Source organism: Giraffa tippelskirchi, chromosome 4 (assembly GCF_054371585.1).
Source record: "Giraffa tippelskirchi isolate mGirTip1 chromosome 4, T2T-mGirTip1v1.2.pri, whole genome shotgun sequence".
Taxonomy (NCBI): Eukaryota; Metazoa; Chordata; class Mammalia; order Artiodactyla; family Giraffidae; genus Giraffa; species Giraffa tippelskirchi.
In genome coordinates, this window is record NC_137278.1 from 201,580,081 (window position 1) to 201,599,443 (window position 19,363).

The 19,363-nt window shown below is 56.2% G+C and overlaps 1 protein-coding gene and 1 pseudogene across 2 annotated transcripts in view; both read left to right on the plus strand.

Moving 5' to 3' along the window:
* The window catches only part of CACNA1C (calcium voltage-gated channel subunit alpha1 C), a 384,443-nt gene that overhangs the window by 358,777 nt on the left and 6,303 nt on the right, over window positions 1-19,363 (plus strand). For both annotated transcript variants that reach the window (XM_081589902.1, XM_081589903.1), the window contains 13 exons: window positions 409-441; window positions 2,890-3,018; window positions 4,347-4,412; window positions 5,156-5,247; window positions 8,704-8,869; window positions 9,351-9,478; window positions 10,080-10,176; window positions 10,503-10,605; window positions 13,670-13,771; window positions 14,958-15,085; window positions 15,419-15,553; window positions 16,942-17,294; window positions 19,056-19,184. In XM_081589902.1, the coding sequence (XP_081446028.1) occupies window positions 409-441; window positions 2,890-3,018; window positions 4,347-4,412; window positions 5,156-5,247; window positions 8,704-8,869; window positions 9,351-9,478; window positions 10,080-10,176; window positions 10,503-10,605; window positions 13,670-13,771; window positions 14,958-15,085; window positions 15,419-15,553; window positions 16,942-17,294; window positions 19,056-19,184 (1,661 nt within the window). The remainder of the gene's footprint in view (window positions 1-408; window positions 442-2,889; window positions 3,019-4,346; window positions 4,413-5,155; window positions 5,248-8,703; window positions 8,870-9,350; window positions 9,479-10,079; window positions 10,177-10,502; window positions 10,606-13,669; window positions 13,772-14,957; window positions 15,086-15,418; window positions 15,554-16,941; window positions 17,295-19,055; window positions 19,185-19,363) is intronic.
* Window positions 14,807-15,012, plus strand: LOC145504148 (U2 spliceosomal RNA; annotated as a pseudogene).

The following is a 19,363-nucleotide window of genomic DNA, read 5'->3' on the forward strand; positions in this document are numbered from 1 at the left end:
GCTCAAATACCTGTGGGCCAAAAGCAGCCAGAGGTACAGACAAGGCCTTTCAGCTTCAGCTGGCAGTGCTGGGTAAGTGTGTGCAGTGCCAGCCCCTGGAGGCTGTCTCAGGACACAGGGCAGATTAAAAACACACAAAATCCACCTTCAAAATCCAGAAGACCTCAGCGATAACGAGTGTGAATTAGTCAGTCTGCCACCAGAGATGGTTCCGGGCAGAACACCCAAGAGCCTGGCTAGGTGGGAGCCGGTGGCGGACACGCCCTGCACCTGTCAGGCCTGGGCTTCCATGCCTGGCCCTCCTGCCCTCTGCTACCACTGGGTTGCTCCTGTGTCACCGAGACCTGGAATGTGGGCCTCTTCGTGGGAGACTCATTACAGCTTATCTCTGTCTGCCTTTCTTTAAAGCCAGCTGAACATACCCAATGCTCTCCCTTTATGGTAAGACCAAGCCTCCAGACCACGCTCTCAGCTTCTGTGACCCCCCTAACGTCCCCACTGCCCCCCCAACCCCCGGCGTCTCGGAGCCCAGCCCTGATGCATGTCACCCACCCGTGTCTGCCATGCACCTTGCCTGCCTGGTCTGCAAGCTGTCAGTGTTGTTGGTGTGATGTTTCGTCTGTGAGCTTTCCTGTGGGTGGCAGTTCACTGTGACCTTGACCATCTGAAAAGCCACTGGGAGAGAATCAGACCCAAGGTCCAGTTCCTGTTAAACATCCTGAGGACCCTGCTCGTTGGCATCTCCAACCTTAATCTGATGTGGGGTTTGCACAGGACACCGGTTGGCACCATGGCGAGGCCCCTAGGAAAGAGGAAGGAGAGGTGATGTAGTGGAGGTGGAGAGGCATTGGGTCCCTCCTGGTCACCAGCTCCCGGGAGCTCTGATCAAGGCCCCAGTGAGAGGTTAAGGTGGGATACTTACCTGTGAGGGGCATTAGAACTGGACCACATGCCCACGTCCCTGAAGTAGGCCGTGTGGTTGGGGCCACTCCTGCTGCAGGAGTCTTTGGCTAAAGTGACAGAGCAGCCACTTCAAGTCACCTTGAAGTCACCTTGGAACAGCTGTCTCCAAGAGCTGCGGTGAGACTTCATACGTAGAACGAGTGTGAGTTTGTAGAAGGACTGGAGTGTGGGTTGATCCCCCAAGCCCCGAAATGAGCAGATGAGGCAAGACCCAGGGTGGCGTTCCCTGACAAAGTCCACGCTCGTGGCTGGCAAGGCTGACCCTGGGTGTCCTGCCCCCTCACCTGGTCAGTAGAGCATTGGGCACCTGCAGCGTCGGGCGCTCAGGACCACTCAGGCCGCAAGCTCGAGTTTGGCTGTTTAACAAGTCAGATGTAGATGCCCCTGCGGAACCCACTTCCCAAACTCGCCGCAGAGCTGAAACTGCATGTGAGCTTTCTTCTTCCTCTCCTCCCGAGCATGGGGGGGTGCCGACGGCCGAGTTACAAAGCCCTGAGCCATCTCTGCACCCTCCTCTGGTGGGCACAACCTCCTTTTAAGGACAGAAAGTAGAACTTCAAGTAGGTACACAGATGATAGAAATGCAAAGAGGAAGGGCATCAAGGACTTCAAACCACACAGGCGGGTGGTTTCCCGTGTTGGGGGGTGGGTGGCCTGCTGCCAGCAGGCCTGGGCCTGCCTGGAGAGCAGCTTTGGTTCAGAAAGAGAAGGGTAGGTGTGCCTCTCCCAGGATGGAGCAGGGTGTGCTGCTACGGGCAAAACCTGCCCCATGGGGGTGTCCTGTTGTGTTGGAGGTGAGAGGAGAGGCCACTGGAGCAGCCACAGGGTTAGACACGGGGGACGTGAGGGCCCCCATGCTGGTGGGATTTTCATGGGTGTCGTCAGGCCGAATCTGACCTGGAGACGGTTAGAAGTAAAGCCAGAGGAGCTGGGAGTTGACAAGCGGGGGCCACACAGGGCCCAGCAACAACCCAGAGACGCCTCCAAGCAGGGGCCCTGCGGCAGGAGCAGTAACAGGAAGCCCAAAGGTCCGTTCTCTCCCGGTGCCACAGGGCTGGGGGCTGCACTAGCGCTGGGGAGCCGGCCAGCTCCCGGGGCCAGCACCCCCAGCTCTCTGTCACGTGTGGGCAGGAGGGGGTCAGGGGTCTGTCTGTGCTGAGTGCCCTGAGGTCTGGAGGCAGACGGTGACAGGGCAGCCGGTCTTGTCCCTAGACCTGGCCAGGCTCCTGCTGGCTCTGGCCCCTGCCCCCTCCAGGACACCCCGAGCAGGGCCCCTTGGTCCTCTCTCACACCCAGGCCGGACTCATCCAGGGCTCACTCTTGCTGCCTGGCCCACCCAGCCCGTGCCCCCCACCCTTCCAGGTCTGCAGCCTGAAACCCAGGCCCAAGGCGGGTGGAGGGCAGCAGGGGGGCAGCCAGGCCTGGTCCCAGCACCAACACCCCAGGCTGGCCCGCAGCCTGGGGCGGAGCCGTGGAAAGTGGGGGAGATGACACCTAGAGTGCCAAGTCTGGGCAGCCAGGGAGCAAGACCCCTCCGTGGGCAGCCCACCTGCCCACCAGGACCCCAGTGCCACCTGGCAGAGAGCTGGTCCCACTGGGAATGCAGGACCCTGAGCCGGGCTGGGCAGGAGGGAGGCTGGGACCCCTGGGTTGGTTCTCAGCATAGATCTCAAAGCAGATGGAATTCCTGCAGAATCACCTGCTCCCCCCCTCCAAGGAGGTGGGGAAGACTAGGGGTGCTGGGGAAGATGATCGGGGCCAGGGCACTGCTGGGCGCTGCCAAGGCCAGGGGCTGGCCTGCCCACCCCTGGGCGCCTGAAAGTCTAGTGCAGCCCACCACCCCGCTCACCTCTACCCCCACCCCGGGCCGTGCCGAGCAGCCTCGCCCGCCCACCCGCCTGGTAACTGCTGTGTTAACGGCCCCAGAACGCGGAGGAGAACTCTCGCATCTCCATCACCTTCTTCCGCCTCTTCCGGGTCATGCGTCTGGTCAAGCTGCTGAGCCGCGGGGAGGGCATCCGGACACTGCTGTGGACCTTCATCAAGTCCTTCCAGGTAGTCAGCCCTGCCCGCCCCCCCAGGTCCCCCCGGACGGCGCTCCCAGCTCAGCCGTTGTCAGCTGAACAGTCACCCCCTCCCAGAGGCAGTCCAGCAGGGTCTGCTCTTCACACCTGCTCACAGACTTCGCCAGACCCCCCAGGACCTGGTATCCCCGAGGAGGCTCAGGGCTGCCAACCGCAGGGTTGATCTCTGCTCCCAAGAGTCACTTCCTCCTAAAAGTGGGATAGCTGGCCCTGGCCCTGTCCTCTCTAATGAGTCTCGTACATAGAAGTACAGCTGTTAGGTCCCCGAACTTCCTGAAGACACTGGCGCAGGGACCCTTGTACCTGAAACTCTTGACTGTGGGCTTCCTGAGACAGAGGTCCCCAGTGTGGAGGGGCCCAGGGGTGGACTCGGGGTGGGTCCTGACCCGAATCTGTAGGACTGAAGTTACAGACAGAGGAAGGGGCTGGGCTGTTGAGGCACTCCACCCCACCCACCAGGACAGGTGCCTCGCCACCCCCTCCCTGCCATCTGCTCCAGCCCTGGGGGTCTGAGTGGTCTCGGTGGGGGACAGGCCTGGGAGTACCCCAGAGTCCCGTAGCCACGGGTGACTACAGGACTCACATACTCACCCGCCCCCAACAGTTCCTGGGCTGGCAAGGGGGCTGAGGAGCAGGCCTGAAGGCGGACACCCCATGGGCCTGAGGCACCACCTGGAGGGGTGCGGGCTCTGTCCATGCCCTGCAGGCCCAAGGCCTCCCCAGGAGGCAGGGACACTGAGCAAGTAAAACGCAGGGACCAGCCACAGGCTAGTGCTGCCTGAGCATTTTGTGAGCCTTAAGTCAGCCAGACCCCCAAATCCCTGAGGTCACTACTCTTCTCCCATTTCTCAGGTAAAGACACTGAGGCTCAGAGAGGTTAAGCCCGCCCAGGAAGCAGGCTTGAGCTGGGTTTAGGGCCCCTTGGTCCTGCCTTTGCTCCACCTGGGGAACAGCTTACAGCTGTAGGGGGGACTGGTGGGTATCCCCCCGGTCCTCTGGCTGCATGAGGAGAGGTGGGCGGCGGGAGAGCATTGTGCTCACTCTAGATTGTTTCTGCCAAAGGAGCATCATGCAGTCTCGAGCTCAGCGCCCAGTTTTCTGGGTCCCTCGCCTCAGATCTCAGGTGCCTGAAACCATGGGGAGGGGTGGGGTCAAAACCAGACTCAGGCTCCCCTCAGTGCCCAGAACATCTGTGGGATTTCTGGAAGTGTCCCCTGAGCCAGGCAGCAGCTGATGGCTGCAGAAATGCTGCCGCAGGGAGGGGTCCCGCCACCGGCCTCACACATGCATGTCCCACAGGCCCTACCCTATGTGGCCCTCCTGATCGTGATGCTGTTTTTCATCTACGCCGTGATCGGGATGCAGGTAGGACGGACTCCCGGCCCCCAGCCCACTTCCCCTGATGCCCCCCTTCTGGGGTCAGAGAGGTCACCAGAAGTGTAACTCCTCCCCCCACCCCCATGGTGTCCCGTGGGTACACAGCTGAGAGACCCTCTCTCCCCGTGGCCCCCCGGCCTGGGTTCCACTCTCTATAGGGAGAAACTCCCCCACGTTACACAATGATTTGTTAATTATTCCTCAAGGAAGTTTTCTTTTAAAGAGAAAAGAAAATGTTGTCAAGAATCTGCACAGCTGAGAGACCCTCTCTCCCTGTGGCCCCCCGGCCTGGGTTCCACTCTCTATAGGGAGAAACTCCCCCACGTTACACAATGATTTGTTAATTATTCCTCAATGAAGTTTTCTTTTAAAGAGAAAAGAAAATGTTGTCAAGAATCTGCAGCCAAAAGAGAAAAAGGAAGGCCAGTGAGCCTTGCCCCTGTGCAGACAGAGTCGCGGTCTCCACCTCCACTCGCTCTCCCAGGGCCCCTCTGGAGGGCTGGGGGTGCTATTCTTGGATGTTTGTCCAAAGTGGGGGGCTGGGATGGGGGCTAGACAAGGCAGCAGGTGCCTGCCCCCACGAGGCCCTCTGGGTCGCAAAGGGGACTTTGTTCAGTTATGAGCCAGTCTGTCCAGGGTCAGCTGTGACCCCTAAAAAGACCATTGGATGGTGGGTGGGAACCAGGACCTCTGTGTCCACGGCTCACTGACTCCATCCTCTTCCTTGCCAGGTGTTTGGGAAAATCGCCCTGAATGACACGACAGAGATCAACAGGAACAACAACTTCCAGACCTTCCCCCAGGCTGTGCTGCTCCTCTTCAGGTGGGTTTTCTGACAGCCAAGGCCCGATGCAGCCAAATAAATAAATATTTTAAAAAGGAAGACAATCTCTTTCATGTACAGATAATGTTCTGGCCTGGGCAGCCTGCCATAACAAATGTCATGGATGGATGGAGAGACTCAAACAGCAGGTGTTTTTTTCTCACATTTCTGGAGGCTGGAAGTTCAAGGTCAAGGTTACCAATGATTCCTGTCCTGGTGGGAGCCTCTTCCTGGGCTGCAGACAGCATCCTGATCCCTGTGTCCCCACTCCATGCAGAGAGAGGAGAGCATGTCTCTTTCCTGTTCTTATAAAGATGCTGCTCTCATCACGCAACCCCAGCCCCACGACCTGTTCTAAACCTAAGTGCCTGCCAGCACTGTCACACTGATGTTTGGGGCTGCAACATGCGAATTCTGAGGGGACACAAACATTCCATCCATATCAGGCAGTAGCTAATCCATAAATATAATAGATGAGCTCATACACTATCACTGTCTCAACACGATACTACAAGTTTTATCCCATGCAATAAGACGAGAAAAGTAAACCAAAGGGTAAGAAGTTGAGAAGAAACAAAATTAAAACAAAAACAAAGAAAAGCAAAATTAAATGCCAAAGAAATGGATTGCCGAAGACAATGAGAAACAATCCAACTTAAAAATGGGCAGAGAAGTTGAGTATTGCTCCAAAGAAGATATGTGAATGACCAATGAGCACATGAAAAATGTTCAACATTGCGAATCATCAGAGAAATGCAAATTAAAACCACAGTGAGATACCACCCCACCCCATCAGGATGGCTACTGTGAGAGCACAAGTCCTGCTGAGGGGGTGGGGAAATTGGAACATCTGTGCAATACTAGTGCGAATATAAAATGACAACAGCCACTGTGGAGAAACAGTATGACGGTTCCTCAAAATATCAAAAATAGATTAAAAATTCCGTATGACCCAGCAATTCCAAGTGTGATTATATAATACCTAAAAGAATTGAAAGCAGGGTATCAAAAAGATAACTGCACCCTTCATGGCAGCATTATTCAAAGTAGCTATAGCATGTCAGCAACTGTAGGTCCTTCAAGAGAAGAATGGATGAGCACACTGTGGTTACAACACAGTGGAACATGATTCAGCCTTAAAAAGGAAGGAAGTTCTGACTCCTACTATGACATAGATGAGCCTTGAGGCCGTGATGCTCAGACCTAAAAGGCCGGGTTTCCTGTACAATTCCACTTACAGGAGGTACTTACAAAATCATTGTTGCCGTTCAGTCACTCAGTCATGTTGGATTCTTTGCAACCCCATGGACTGCAGCATGCCAGGCTTCCTTGTCCTTCACCAGTTCCCAGAGCTTGCTCAAACTCCTGTCCGTTGAGTCAGTGATGCCATCCAACCATCTCATCCTCTGCCCTCCCCTTCTCCTCTAGCCCTCAGTCTTTCCCAGCATCAGGGTCTTTTCCAATGAGTCAGTTCTTCGCATCAGGTGGCCAAAGTATTGGAGCTTCAGCTTCAGCATCAGTCCTTCCAATGAATATTCAGGACTGATTTCTTTTAGGATTGACTGGTTTGATCTCCTTGTTGTCCACGGGACTCTCAAGAGTCTTCTCCAACACCAAAGTTCGAAAGCATCACTTACTTGGCACTAAGCCGCCTTTGTGGTCCATCTCTCACATCTGTACATGACTACTGGAAAAACCATAGCAGCTTTGACTATATGGACCTTTGTTGGCAAAGTAATGTCTCTGCTTTTTAATACACTGCTTAGGTTTGTCATAGCTATTCTTCCAAGGAGCAAGCGTCTTTTAATTTCATGGCTGCAGTCACCATCTGCAGTGATTTTGGAGCTGAAGAAAATAAAGTCTTGTCACTGCTTCCACTTTCCCTCTTCTGTTTGCCATGAAGTGATGAGACCGGATGCCATGATCTTAGTTTTTTCAGTGTTGAGTTTTAAACCAGCTTTTTCTCGCTCCTCTTTCACCCTCACTGAGAGGCTCTTTAGTTCCTCTTGGCTTTCTGTCATTAGAGTGGTATCACCTGCATATCTGAGGTTGTTGATGTTTCTCCCAGAAATCTTGATTCCAGTTTGTGATTCATCCAGCCCAGCATTTCACATGATGTACTCTATATAAGTTAAATAACCAGGGTGACAATATACACACTTGACATACTCCTTTCCCAATTTGGAACCGGTCCATTGTTCCATATCTGGTTACAACTGTTGCTTCTTGCCCTGCATACATGATGTACTCTATATAAGTTAAATAACCAGGGTGACAATATACACACTTGACATACTCCTTTCCCAATTTGGAACCGGTCCATTGTTCCATATCTGGTTACAACTGTTGCTTCTTGCCCTGCATACAGGTTTCTCAGGAGGCAGGTAAGGTGGTCTGGTATTCCTATCTCTTTAAGAATTTTCTAGTTTGTTGTGATCCACACAGTCAAAGGCTTTAGCATAGTCAGTGAGGCAGAAGTAGATGTTTTCTGGAATTCCCTCGCTTTTTCGCTTTCTCCCAGAGCAACCAGTAATAAATAAATAAGTAATTTTTTTTTTAATTTGGTTATCTGGACAGAAGAAGATAAAGCATATTTCTATATCCTATGGAACCCCAAAATAAATTTCATATGGAGGGGCAGGAGGTGGGGTGGTGGAGGGATGGGGGAGGGGCTAGTAAAAGGGCACAAACTCTCAGCTATCAGATGAATGAGGTCTGAGGTCTAACCTGTAAAATGGTGACTATAGTTGATGACACAGATCGTATCACTGAAACTTGCTAAGACATTGGAACTTAAATGTTCTCACCAAAAATAAAAGATAAATCTGTGAGGGAATGGGTGTGTTATTAGGTGGGAGGAGCCCTTTCTGATGAGCACACACATCAGGTCGTTGTGATCTACACTCCAGCTCATAGTCTCATTTGTCAGTCACACCCCAGTGGAGCTGAGGAAAGAGCTGGCACATTTGAGCAGTGGTGTCTCTCCTGCCTGATGCCAGAGCCTAAATTGGATGGAAGCTTGGAGAACAAGTAGGGTCAAGCACAGGGAGGACCCACCTGGTGTCCACTGGCAAGTCCACCTGGAAGCCGGCTTCCACAATGGCCCTGTGTGGTGGCTGCAGGCTCCCTGGTGACAGCACAGAAAAGAAAAGCCTTATTCCATTAAGCTTTGATGGAATATAGAGCACCCACTACACAGGGTGAATGAACCAGAACTAAAATGTATCCAAATGGCTAAATCTCAACACTTAACAGGGGATTGCAGAAAGAGGGACTTTGCAGAAAAGGTGCAATCTGCTACCTTTCCCATAAAACTTTCAGGCATGTAGACAGTGTTGTACGCCTTCATATTCAGTGGATATACCAGTGCTGGGGGACTGAGAAGCCCCAGACCCTATTTAGTGGGTCCCCCAGGAGGAGGGCTGTGTGAGCCGCTCTGGGCATGGTCTCTCACAGGTGCGCCACCGGGGAGGCCTGGCAGGACATCATGCTGGCCTGCATGCCTGGCAAGAAGTGCGCCCCCGAGTCAGAGCCAGCCAACAGCACGGAGGGGGAGACGCCCTGTGGCAGCAGCTTCGCCGTCTTCTACTTCATCAGCTTCTACATGCTCTGCGCCTTCCTGGTGAGTGGGTGGGGCCGGCGGCCTTGGGTGCTGGGCGTGCAGTCCAGGCGGGGCTGGAAAGGCTGCATCCCTGGAATAGTCCAGCACGCTGGGAGGGGCAGGAGCTGGGCCAGGAGAGCTCAGCCATACCCTTCTCGTCCATTCTTGGCTCCTGTCTTCATCCCCGAGGACAGGAGGCCACTTCAGCATCTCTAGCACTTTGATGAGCGAGGGAAGTGTGGTGGACAGTCTCCCCTGTCCTTGGCAGCCCCACCTTGGCAGCTGGGTGTGAGGGAAGCTGCCAGCCCACAGTGGGGTTCACGCAGCATAACTGAGGGGGGCTGGTCAGGTCCTCAGTCAAGAGAGCCACATCCTGGGTGCTGGTGTTTCCATGGTGCCACGTGGCCGGCCTTCAGGAGAGCCAGTCTCTGCGCACATGGCCCTGACAGCCACACGTGCAGGAAGGGCCACTGAGGCAGCTCTCTCCACCCTTCCTCCGCAGATCATCAACCTCTTCGTAGCCGTCATCATGGACAACTTTGACTACCTGACGAGGGACTGGTCCATCCTGGGTCCCCACCACCTGGACGAGTTTAAGAGAATTTGGGCAGAGTACGACCCTGAAGCCAAGTGAGTGCCCAGAGGGAAACCCGAGCCCCCAACCTGACCGGGGGTGGAGTGACCACATGTGGGAAAGAGGGTCGAGACGGGTTAGCACTGGGCAGACCCGCTGCAAATCCTGACCTGCACAGGATGCCAGGGTCAAGGGTCAAGGGCCAGCAATAGGAGGCCTTATGCTGAGCTATTTTCCGTTGAACAGGCAGGCGGTCCTGGTGTTGGAGCAACCAGTATGTACTTGAGTCAGGACGTCTGGGCCAGGCAGGGCCTGGCTGCGTCCCTGCCACAGGTCCATCAGTCTAGCCATCATGTTTGGTTGACTCTCAGGAAAGTGTCAGATGGTCAGATGGTTAGTTGATGGAAGCAGCAGTAAATACTGAGAATTTCATTGCCTGCTAAAATCCCTTCCATCTTTCATTGCTCCTTAGAAATCTAAACGTGTAGATTAGTTTTGGAGTTTTACCACCCAGTTCTATGGCTCGGCACTAGTTTGATGTCTAGGGTCCAGCTGTGGAGAGTTCCTCCCACAGGAGACCCCACCCTTGGCACAGGAGTCCTGGGCTGCCTGCCTAGACCTTCCCCCTGATGTTTCCTCCTCTCCTGCCTCTTCCAGGGGGCGCATCAAACACCTGGATGTGGTGACCCTGCTCCGACGGATTCAGCCCCCCCTGGGTTTTGGGAAGCTGTGCCCTCACCGCGTGGCTTGCAAAGTAAGTGATGGACTAGGCTCATGGGAGACACAGCATGGGGGACGAGACACCTCGGGGTACCCCGGGCAGGCCAGTGAGCCTCTGCAGGGATGAGGGTAGTCTTCATGAGCCTAAAGAAAGGACTGAGCCAAAACAGGCATTGGGGCCCCTTCCTGCAGCATATACATCCTCAGACAATGAAGGAACCACGGGGTGACATGCACACATGTTTTGAGGCTCCCCCCACCCCACTCCCACATCCTCCTGCCTTGGAGGTACCTCAGGGGTTCCACAGGCGGGTCCTTCGAGAACCAGCGGCTGTGCTGACTGCTGCACCCCCTCCCCAGCGCCTGGTCTCCATGAACATGCCCCTGAACAGCGACGGGACTGTCATGTTCAATGCCACGCTGTTTGCCCTGGTCCGGACGGCCCTGAGGATCAAGACGGAAGGTAAGGACATGGGAGTGTCCTGGAGCCCTAGTGGACCAGCCAGAGCCGAGTTTGGCGCCTGCGGGGTCCCAGGCCCTCCCGCCCTTGGGTTGTCAGAGCTGCAGCCCAGTGTGATCCTCCCCCACCCCCCTCCCCTGGGGACATCAGTGGGACCAGGCCTGCTCAGGTGGCCTTTGTTCCTTGAGTGGCCTCCTTGCCTGTAACTTTTAGAGATTCTCCCAGTGACCCCTTGGGTGAAGCTCAGATGGCAGGAGGTGAGCGCTTCCTGAAGCAGGCCGAGCTGTTGCACCATGGGGCTTTACCGGCTGCAGGTGGATCTCAGATGTTCAGCTGTCCTTGCAAAGTAAACCCTTGTGTCGTCAGGAAGGGGTCACGGTAGACATGACCATGGTCCAGGTCAGCACGGGCCCGCCCACATACAGGTGCACAGCCAGCCAGCAGGTGGGGCCAGAGCCCCCTGCGCTTGTTCAGGGCCATGTCACTTGGAGGCAGGGACCATCTTCTGGTTTGTACCGCAGCAGCCCATGGCCAGGAGCAGCTGGGCTGTGCTGACCAGCCATCTTCATGGCCAATTGGTGTCAGAACTGCTCTGGGAGGGCAGAGGTGTACCCAGGGAGCTGCGGCTGCTCCCAGCCTCCTGCAGCAGCTCTCAGAGCTGGGGCGTGCTTGAGGTAGAGTCCCAGCAATTGCCCTGAACGCCGAGTCTGCATCCTGTGCCAGCGGCGTGCATGGGTCACCTGAGCAAAGTCTGAAACGAAGCGGCACAGTCGCTAGAGAAAACCCGGCGGTGTCGTTTTTCCCTTCAGACCTTTGGATCTGAGTCTCAGGCTGCCCACCCCATCCCCCAGAGGAGCCCTGGACGGGCGGACAAGGGGGCCAGATAGTGATAACACACAATGCTCTCTCTGCCTCAGTTTCTTTGTGAAACAAGAAGGCAGTGACATGTGGCATTCAGTTCAGTGGACAAGCCAGAAGGCACCTTCCCTCAGCTAAATCCTCCATGTCACAACATGACAGAAATCCGCCATGAAGAACAAGAACAGGGTCAGCAAGACCCGTGTCAAAATAAGGAGCTAATATTTAAAAAAAAAAAAACCTCTTAGTCGTTCGGGTTTGGCTGCTAAATAAAAAGAAGCTCAGGCTGAAGAGTGGCCAAGGCCACAAGTCAAGCTGGAATAGACATGAACAGGCCTGTTTCTGCTGACAGAAGACTGGAACGGACGCATGTTGGGTGTACATGCATGTGTGACTTGGGGTGGAGAGGTGCTCGGGAGGAGGCTCTCTGACACCTTAGCTGTGGTTGCCACAAGCATTGGACCCAGCCAAGACTTCTGTTCACTACTTTTACCTTCTTCCCTTTCCCAAACTTTCCACAATGACTGTGATTACAATTCTGTCCAAGAGGGAAGGTTTGTTTTTCCAAGGAGGGAAGAAATGAAGACTCCTGGAAGGAGCATGCTGTGGTCCTGAAGGCTTGATGTAAAGTGAGAACGTACATTTTCATCCTGTGGAAGAATGAGAAACACCGATGCCTGAAGCCCAGAGTCAGCATCGTCAAGATACTCGTCAGACCGAAGCAGGTCCCAGCCGAAGAGCCAGACACACACAGCCCGTCCCGAGGAATGCACTCCTGAGACCAAGAGAGAAGCTGGCTACGTGGGTGCTAGTCAAGCCAGAAATTAAAGGAAATTCACCCACCAGCAAAGGGCTGGCGTCTCATCCCATCCTGCTCTCCCACTGCCATGTCACGTGTCACCCCGGCCACTGTGGGCGCCCGCTCCGAAGGTCTGGAGTCCAGCTGTGGGGCAGCGACTTCTCTGCTCAGGGGCTTCCAGGCCAAAATCAGCCTGTTGACTGGGACAGGTCCTCTTCCCGGGGCTCATGGGAGATTCCCCTTCTAGCCCATTCAGGCTGTCAGCAGACTCACTCCCCGCAGACTGGGACCGGCTCCGGCTGGGCCCCCGCAGCCCCAAGCTCCACACAGTCAGGGAGGCTTCCCTTGTCTTTGTCCCACTTCACACGTGATTTTTGTTTGTTTTTTGTTGTGTGCTATTTTTTGTTGAGGCCTAAATGACATATAACATTACGTTAGTTTCAGGTGAACAAGATAACGACCCTGTTATTTGTTTATATTGCAAAACAGCCACCACACATCTAGACAACACTTGTCACCTCACTAGGTTACAGTTTTTTTCTTGTGATGAGGACTTTTAAGATCCGCTCTAAGCAACTTGCAGATACACAACACAACATTGCTGCAGTCCCCATGCTGTGCTTGACATCCCCAGGATGTGTTTGTTTTATAGCTGGGAGTTTGCACCCAAGAGCGCCACTATTGTGAAGGGCTCCTGGGGTGAGCCCAGGCCCCCCTACACAACCTCCCTGTCCTCAGGGACCGTGTACCGTACCATATCACCTGATTGCAGGATGAGACCCTGTGTTCACAGTCCTGGGGCCACGCAGGGCATGAGCACTGGTGGTGGTGGTGGGGGGGAACCAGGGATGTGCTAGCCCCAGCCAGCCTCCCAGTGCCCTCTCACAGCTGCGGGTCTCAGCTCTCTGAGCCCGGGACTGGAAGTTAAGTCTGCTCGGCCAGTGGAGAAAGTAGACCCCTAGAGGCCCCTGATCTCAGGACCCCGTCTCCTGGTTTCTGCTCCACACAAGGCTTTGCTGCCTCCCCAGGAGGAGACCCAACAGAGGCCTTGGACTCAGAGGCCCCCGAGTATGGACATTCCCGCGGGTCTGCAGGGACCACTCTTACTCCCAGTGGCCCTCCTGGCAGGTGCCACTGGGCTCAATCTGGCCCTGGCAGCCTCCATGAGGAGAAGCCACGAGTTGGGTGCAGGGTCACCCTGGCTGCTGAGAGGCAGGTGGGGGGCAGGGGAGAGCTGGCCAAGAGGGCATGGAGGTGGGCCGCGGGAACCTGCGGAGGAGGAGAGAGAACCCATGTTCAGGGCCACTGGGCAGAGCCCTCGGGCAGCCATGTGGGCTCCCACACTGGGACCAGCCCAGCCCACCAGAGGCCCTGGGGACAGCTGCCAGTCAGCCTGCATCCCCCTCTCAGGGAACCTGGAACAGGCCAATGAGGAGTTGCGGGCCATCATCAAGAAGATCTGGAAACGGACCAGCATGAAGCTGCTGGACCAGGTGGTGCCACCCGCAGGAGGTAAGTACCACCCCCCCACCCTGGGCACATGCAGGCCCCACATTCAGCCTGCGGGAGACCTGCCTGTTCCTGAGGTCACTGGGGAGGCCAGGCAGGCTCCTGGATGCCTGCAGGTTTGGGAGAACTTCAAGGAAACTGCAAGGTAGAGGCTTTCCCATAACCCACCCGGCTGGGTGCTGTGGGAATGACAGGGCCCTGGGAGAAGAACCCCCGGGACCCTCTCTTATGTTCCTCCTGAGGGGGGTTATGAGCCCCGGGACCCCCTTTTTGTTCCTCCTTGACGACCCTGTCTAGCTGTCTTGCGTATACAGCTACTAAAATATAACACCTTAATACAAAATATATTGTTGGATTGGCCAAAAAGTTCATGCAGATTTTTCTGTAAGAGGCTCCTTCAGAAAAATCCAAGCAAACGTTTTGGCCGACTCAACAGAATCAAAGTTTTTCAATGAATAAATGCTCAGGGGCAATTGTGCCCAAAGCTGTGGGCACCTGGAGCTTCGGGATCACAGAAGAGTCAGTTAACAAGCTCAATTAGATTTAAAAAGCAAGGTGGGAAATCATTTTGATGGTATGCTAATTTTTCTGTGAGAAAAGAGAGGATAATAATATATTTGTGGCTTCCCTGGTGGCTCAGCAGTAAAGAATCTCCTTGCAGTGTAGGAACTGCAGGAGACTCAGATTTGATCCCTGGGTTGGGAAGATCCCCTGGAGAAGGGAATGGTTATCCACTCCAGTATTCTTGTCTGGAGAGTCCCATGGACAGAGGAGCCTGGTGGGCTACAGTCCATGGGACCACAAAAAATTAGACACGACTGAAGCAACTGAGCTCGCATGCAAGAATATATTTACTTACTTGCAGAAAGTATTTGCATAAAAAATATCTGGGCAAATACTCAGGAAATGAATGATAAAGTTTATCTGAAAGGAAACAGGAGTGGAAGGGATACTCTTCACTGTACACAGGTCTTTTTGTATATTTTTGTCTTTTTCAACCACGTGCGTGGAGAGTGTCTTCTCAAAAAAATTAAATTGATCGCTTCTCAACCTTTTGACTAAGATCAAGTGTTGTATCTGTTCTTATCAGTTTAAGAAAGTTAAACCGAGAAAACCTAAGAAGCTGAGGACACTCGGACAGGGTCCAAGCCCCCATTTACCTCCAACCCTGTCCTCCCTTTGCTCTCAGATGACGAGGTCACGGTGGGCAAGTTTTACGCTACTTTCCTGATCCAGGAGTATTTCCGGAAGTTCAAGAAGCGCAAAGAGCAAGGCCTGGTGGGCAAGCCCTCCCAGAGGAACGCCCTGTCCCTGCAGGTAAGCCTGGGGGCCTGGCACCTCCTCCCACTTCTACCAGGTCCCAAGATCCCATGGGTCCCTTCTTGAAATTCCAAGCCCTCAGGGGGACCCTCCCCTCCTGCCCTGCCTTCTGCACTCACTGCCCTCTGTAGTCCTGGACTCTCAGCTTCCCTGAGCTCAGGGGGTGGAGGGAAGGGCTGGGGGTCTGCTGATGCCTCTGAGACTGCCCCCCAACATGCCTGCACCCCCTGTGGACCCCCGGAGCTGGCCTCCTTGGGGAGGAGCAGAGGGGAAGGTGGGTGGCGGTTCAGGTGGGCGCCAGGGCCCTCACGCCCCGTCCCTTCTGCCCAGGCCGGCCTACGCACCCTGCACGACCTGGGGCCCGAGATCCGCCGGGCCATCTCTGGGGACCTGACCGCCGAGGAGGAGCTGGACAAGGCTACAAAGGAGGCTGTGTCTGCAGCCTCGGAAGATGACATCTTCAGGGTAGGTGGGCACCCTGGCCGCAGTCTACAGCTTCCATAAGCTGGGTTTGGGGCAGGAGGGCGAGTGTCCTGAACCTGAGGAGAAAGCCCTGGGTCTGTGGTAGAACCAGCCCTGTCCCCGAAACTCTCCCCACCCCTCTCCCCTCCCCTACCCCCACCTCTCCTCCCAGCTCTCCCCACCCCACCCCTGCCACTCCCCTCAGCTCTCCCCACCCCTCTCCCTGTGCCTCCATCCAAGCCTAGTCCTTCTCAAGCTCACAGAGCATCACTGGGCCCTGGAGGAACAGGAAGCCATTTTCCTAAGGAAGTGCTTCTGAGGAGACGCTTCTTTGTTACACATTGCAAAGTGGTGGACTTGGAGCCACATTTAAGCCACAGACCTATTTTGTCTGCCAACCTTTGAACACATGGCTTGTTCAAAAAAATCTAGACTTCCAGTCTCTCTTGCAAAAATCAGAAGATGTGCAGTATCGGGCAGTGGATGCCTGGAAGCCAGTGGCGATCTGGACTTGGACCATGAGGTCTCCAGTTCCAAGCGTCACCTCTGGCTCCCCACGTTGCTGGATACTGAGGCTGCCAGCAGTACTAACCGTGAAAACTAGAGCCCACTGGGATTCTGGGGCCCTTGTAACCAGATCTCTTCACGAACCCCAAGGCACTCGGGTAAAAATCCTAGAGCAAGTGAGACGCTGCCGCCGGGATCTGAGTCAGAGCTGCTCACCCTGCCCTCCCATCCCCACCAGGCTCCCAGGCAGCAGGAACACAGGGTGAGAGGGGCCTGGCCCCTGAGGCCGTCCTGTCCTTGCCATTTTTCTCCCCATCACTGTGAAACGTCCCTCACTGAGTAGCTCAGGGACACACTAGCATGTCACGTGACCTGAGAGACCCCAGCCTGGCAGAGGCTCCTTGCCCAGGACAGGGAGGGAAGCTGGGAGAAACACAGACTCCAAATTTGAAATCTAAGACTCTCCGGGGAAGGAGGCCGTGGTTGGTGTACTTGCTGTGGTGATTCTCAGAACCACTTGGCCAGCACAGTTTCCAGCTCACTGAGCCAGACAGGTCCTTGTCTGTCAATCCCCTTGGCACCTTCTGGCCCCTTTCTCCGCCCCTCGGCCCCCACGAGCCTGCCTGCCCCAGGGAAGGGTCTCCATTCCAGACAGTCGCTGGGCCTGCCCCCCATCCTATTGGTCCTGGAAGGAGGTCCTGTCACCCCTCCACCTGTTGTTCCCTCAAGGGTCTCAGGGGACTGCCTGGGCCCTTCGAAGCTGCCAGGCCTGCGGGCAAGAGGCCTGGTCAGCTGGGTGCTGCCCAGCGCGGTTGAGCTCCCTCCCTCCCCCGCGGGCCAGCCCCTTCACCCACCGCCCTCTCTCTGTCTCTCTTCCCCCGCAGAGGGCCGGCGGCCTGTTCGGCAACCACGTGGGCTACTACCCCAGCGATGGCCGGGGCGCCTTCCCCCAGACCTTCACCACCCAGCGCCCCCTGCACATCAGCAAGGCAGGCAACAGCCAGGGGGACACCGAGTCCCCTTCCCATGAGAAGCTGGTGGACTCCACCTTCACCCCCAGCAGCTACTCATCCACAGGCTCCAACGCCAACATCAACAACGCCAACAACACTGCCCTGGGCCGCTGTCCCCGCCCCACTGTCCACTCCGGTGCTGTCAGCACCTTGGAGGCCCTCGGGCCCCCCTTGTCCCCTGCCATCCGGGTGCAGGAGGCCACGTGGAGGCATAGCTCCCAGAGGTAAGCCGGGGGCACGGAGGGGCTCAGGGAGGGGCGTTTTGCCGGCAGACCCACCTCTCAGCCCTCAAGCTGGCGTGGACCACTGTTGCTGCCGGGACCCCGGCCAGAGGTCGGGTGGATGCTCAGGGAGGCACCGTGGCCCCACTGGCCAGCACATGTCCTGAGGTGCCCGCCTCCAGATGGGGCAGAGGAGCCCTGGCCCAACCCCTGAGATGTTTGCATCCTGGAGACACAGCAGTCTCCGCCCCTGGGGCTCTTCTCAAGTCTCTGCCCAAATCTGGCCTTGGGGCCAACTGGGACGGGACGGGGCCCCCCTCTTCTAGAGGCAGGAGGCCCTTTGCTGGAGTGCTCGCCTGGTCTGCCCCAGCCTGCGGCGATTCCTGGTCGTCCTGCCAGCATCTCCAGCCCCCGGCCTTTCTTTCCTTCCACTCTCTGCTCCATGGTGAGCTGGGACCCCCAGCTGGGAAGTGCTGGGCTGGTGGTGCCCACCCCACGCTCTGGGCCTCTGGCAGCATTTACATTGGCAGCTCTGGGTTCCACAGCCGGGGGATCTGGCTGCTTCACCCGAGCAGGGCAGCAGTGCCAGCAGGAGCTTGGGCCCAGAAGTGACTTCTAACCCCCAGCCAGCGTCCTGAGCAGCCTTCGTCCCTTCCAGAAGCAGGCTCCCCGCCTTGGTGTCTGTGCCCCCTTCACCACCACGCCTGAGTTAGCTAAGGCCCCAGGCCTGGGCCACGTCCTCCCCCTCGAAGCTCAGCACTGAGTGGGGGTGGGGCCAGCTCTGCCCCCAGGGGGTGCTGCCCACCTGCCGTGATTCTCCACCCCCAACTCACCCTGTGTGCCCCACCATGCCCTCCCCCTACCCTCCACGCCAGTGAGAGCCTTCCCGTCTCATGTGTCCTTCACCTGGGGGAGGGCACCCCCTCCAGGGGAGGTCAGGACCTCCCCTGAGAACTGCCCGGACCCTCCCTGAGTGGCTGCTGGGCCCCGGATCAGAGCTGGACAGTGACCTGCACTCAGTTTTGAGGGGATGAGCAGAGATGACTCCCATATTCCCTGTGAGTCTGAGCATAAAGGGATCCCAACTCTCAGGACCTATAGGGAGAAATACGGACGCAGATGGGAAAGGAGGGCCGGAGACCAGAGCTAAAGACCACATGACCAAATGAACAGAAGCCCAGGGTCCTGGGGGAGAGCTCAGCTCAGGGCACACTCTGGCATGAAGGGTCTCAGCTCAGCGGGGCTCCTGCTCAGGGTACTCAGGCTCACGCCTCTCTGCTCAGAGGAGCAAGCCCCTTTGTGAGGCCTCTTCTCCATGCCTGGCTCTAAGAATCAACATCAGACTCAAAGCCTGTCAGCTCTGACCCCAGGAAGCCCCCAAGTGCCCACAGGCCCCACTGTCTACAGCAGCAGGAGGGACAGCCCCTCCCCCTGCCCCCGCCACAGCCCTTGTGTAAGGTCTGACCCCCCACCTTCCAAAGCACCATCTCCTCGGCTGCTCCATTTGTCACAACCGAAGCCACACAGACAGGCAGTTGTACTGAGGGGACATAGAGGCATGGGTGGGCAACATGACTTATGCCGGGGGAAACTGACCAGCTCAGAACTCAGATCTCCTGGGATCCTAATCCCGAGGCCCCTCCCCCGCATGGAACCCTAATGGTAACACTTCTGGGTCCCTCAGTGGTTATGTTGATCCTTACCTGCTGGGGGAGGGGAGGGGCTGGCAGCTGCTGACCTTTGTCTCCACACTGGACACTTTAGGTGCCCCTCCCGGGACAGCCCGATAGCCATGCTGTGTCAGGAAGAGGCCCCTGGGAACGAGACCTGTGCCGTGCGCATGGACGAGGACGCAGAGCACAGCAGCGAGCCCAGCCTGGTCTCCACGGAGATGTAAGCTCGTCCCTCCCTGGGGAGGGGCCCCCAACTCCTCCTCCGGCAGCTGCAAAGAGGAGGGAAGCCCCCCACTCTGGTTAGCTTGACGCTTGCTTGAGAAATGATGCTTCCAGGGAAACATCTAAATGTTGTTTCCCTAAGCTTTTTTGACTGTGACCAGACATTGTAAATATAGT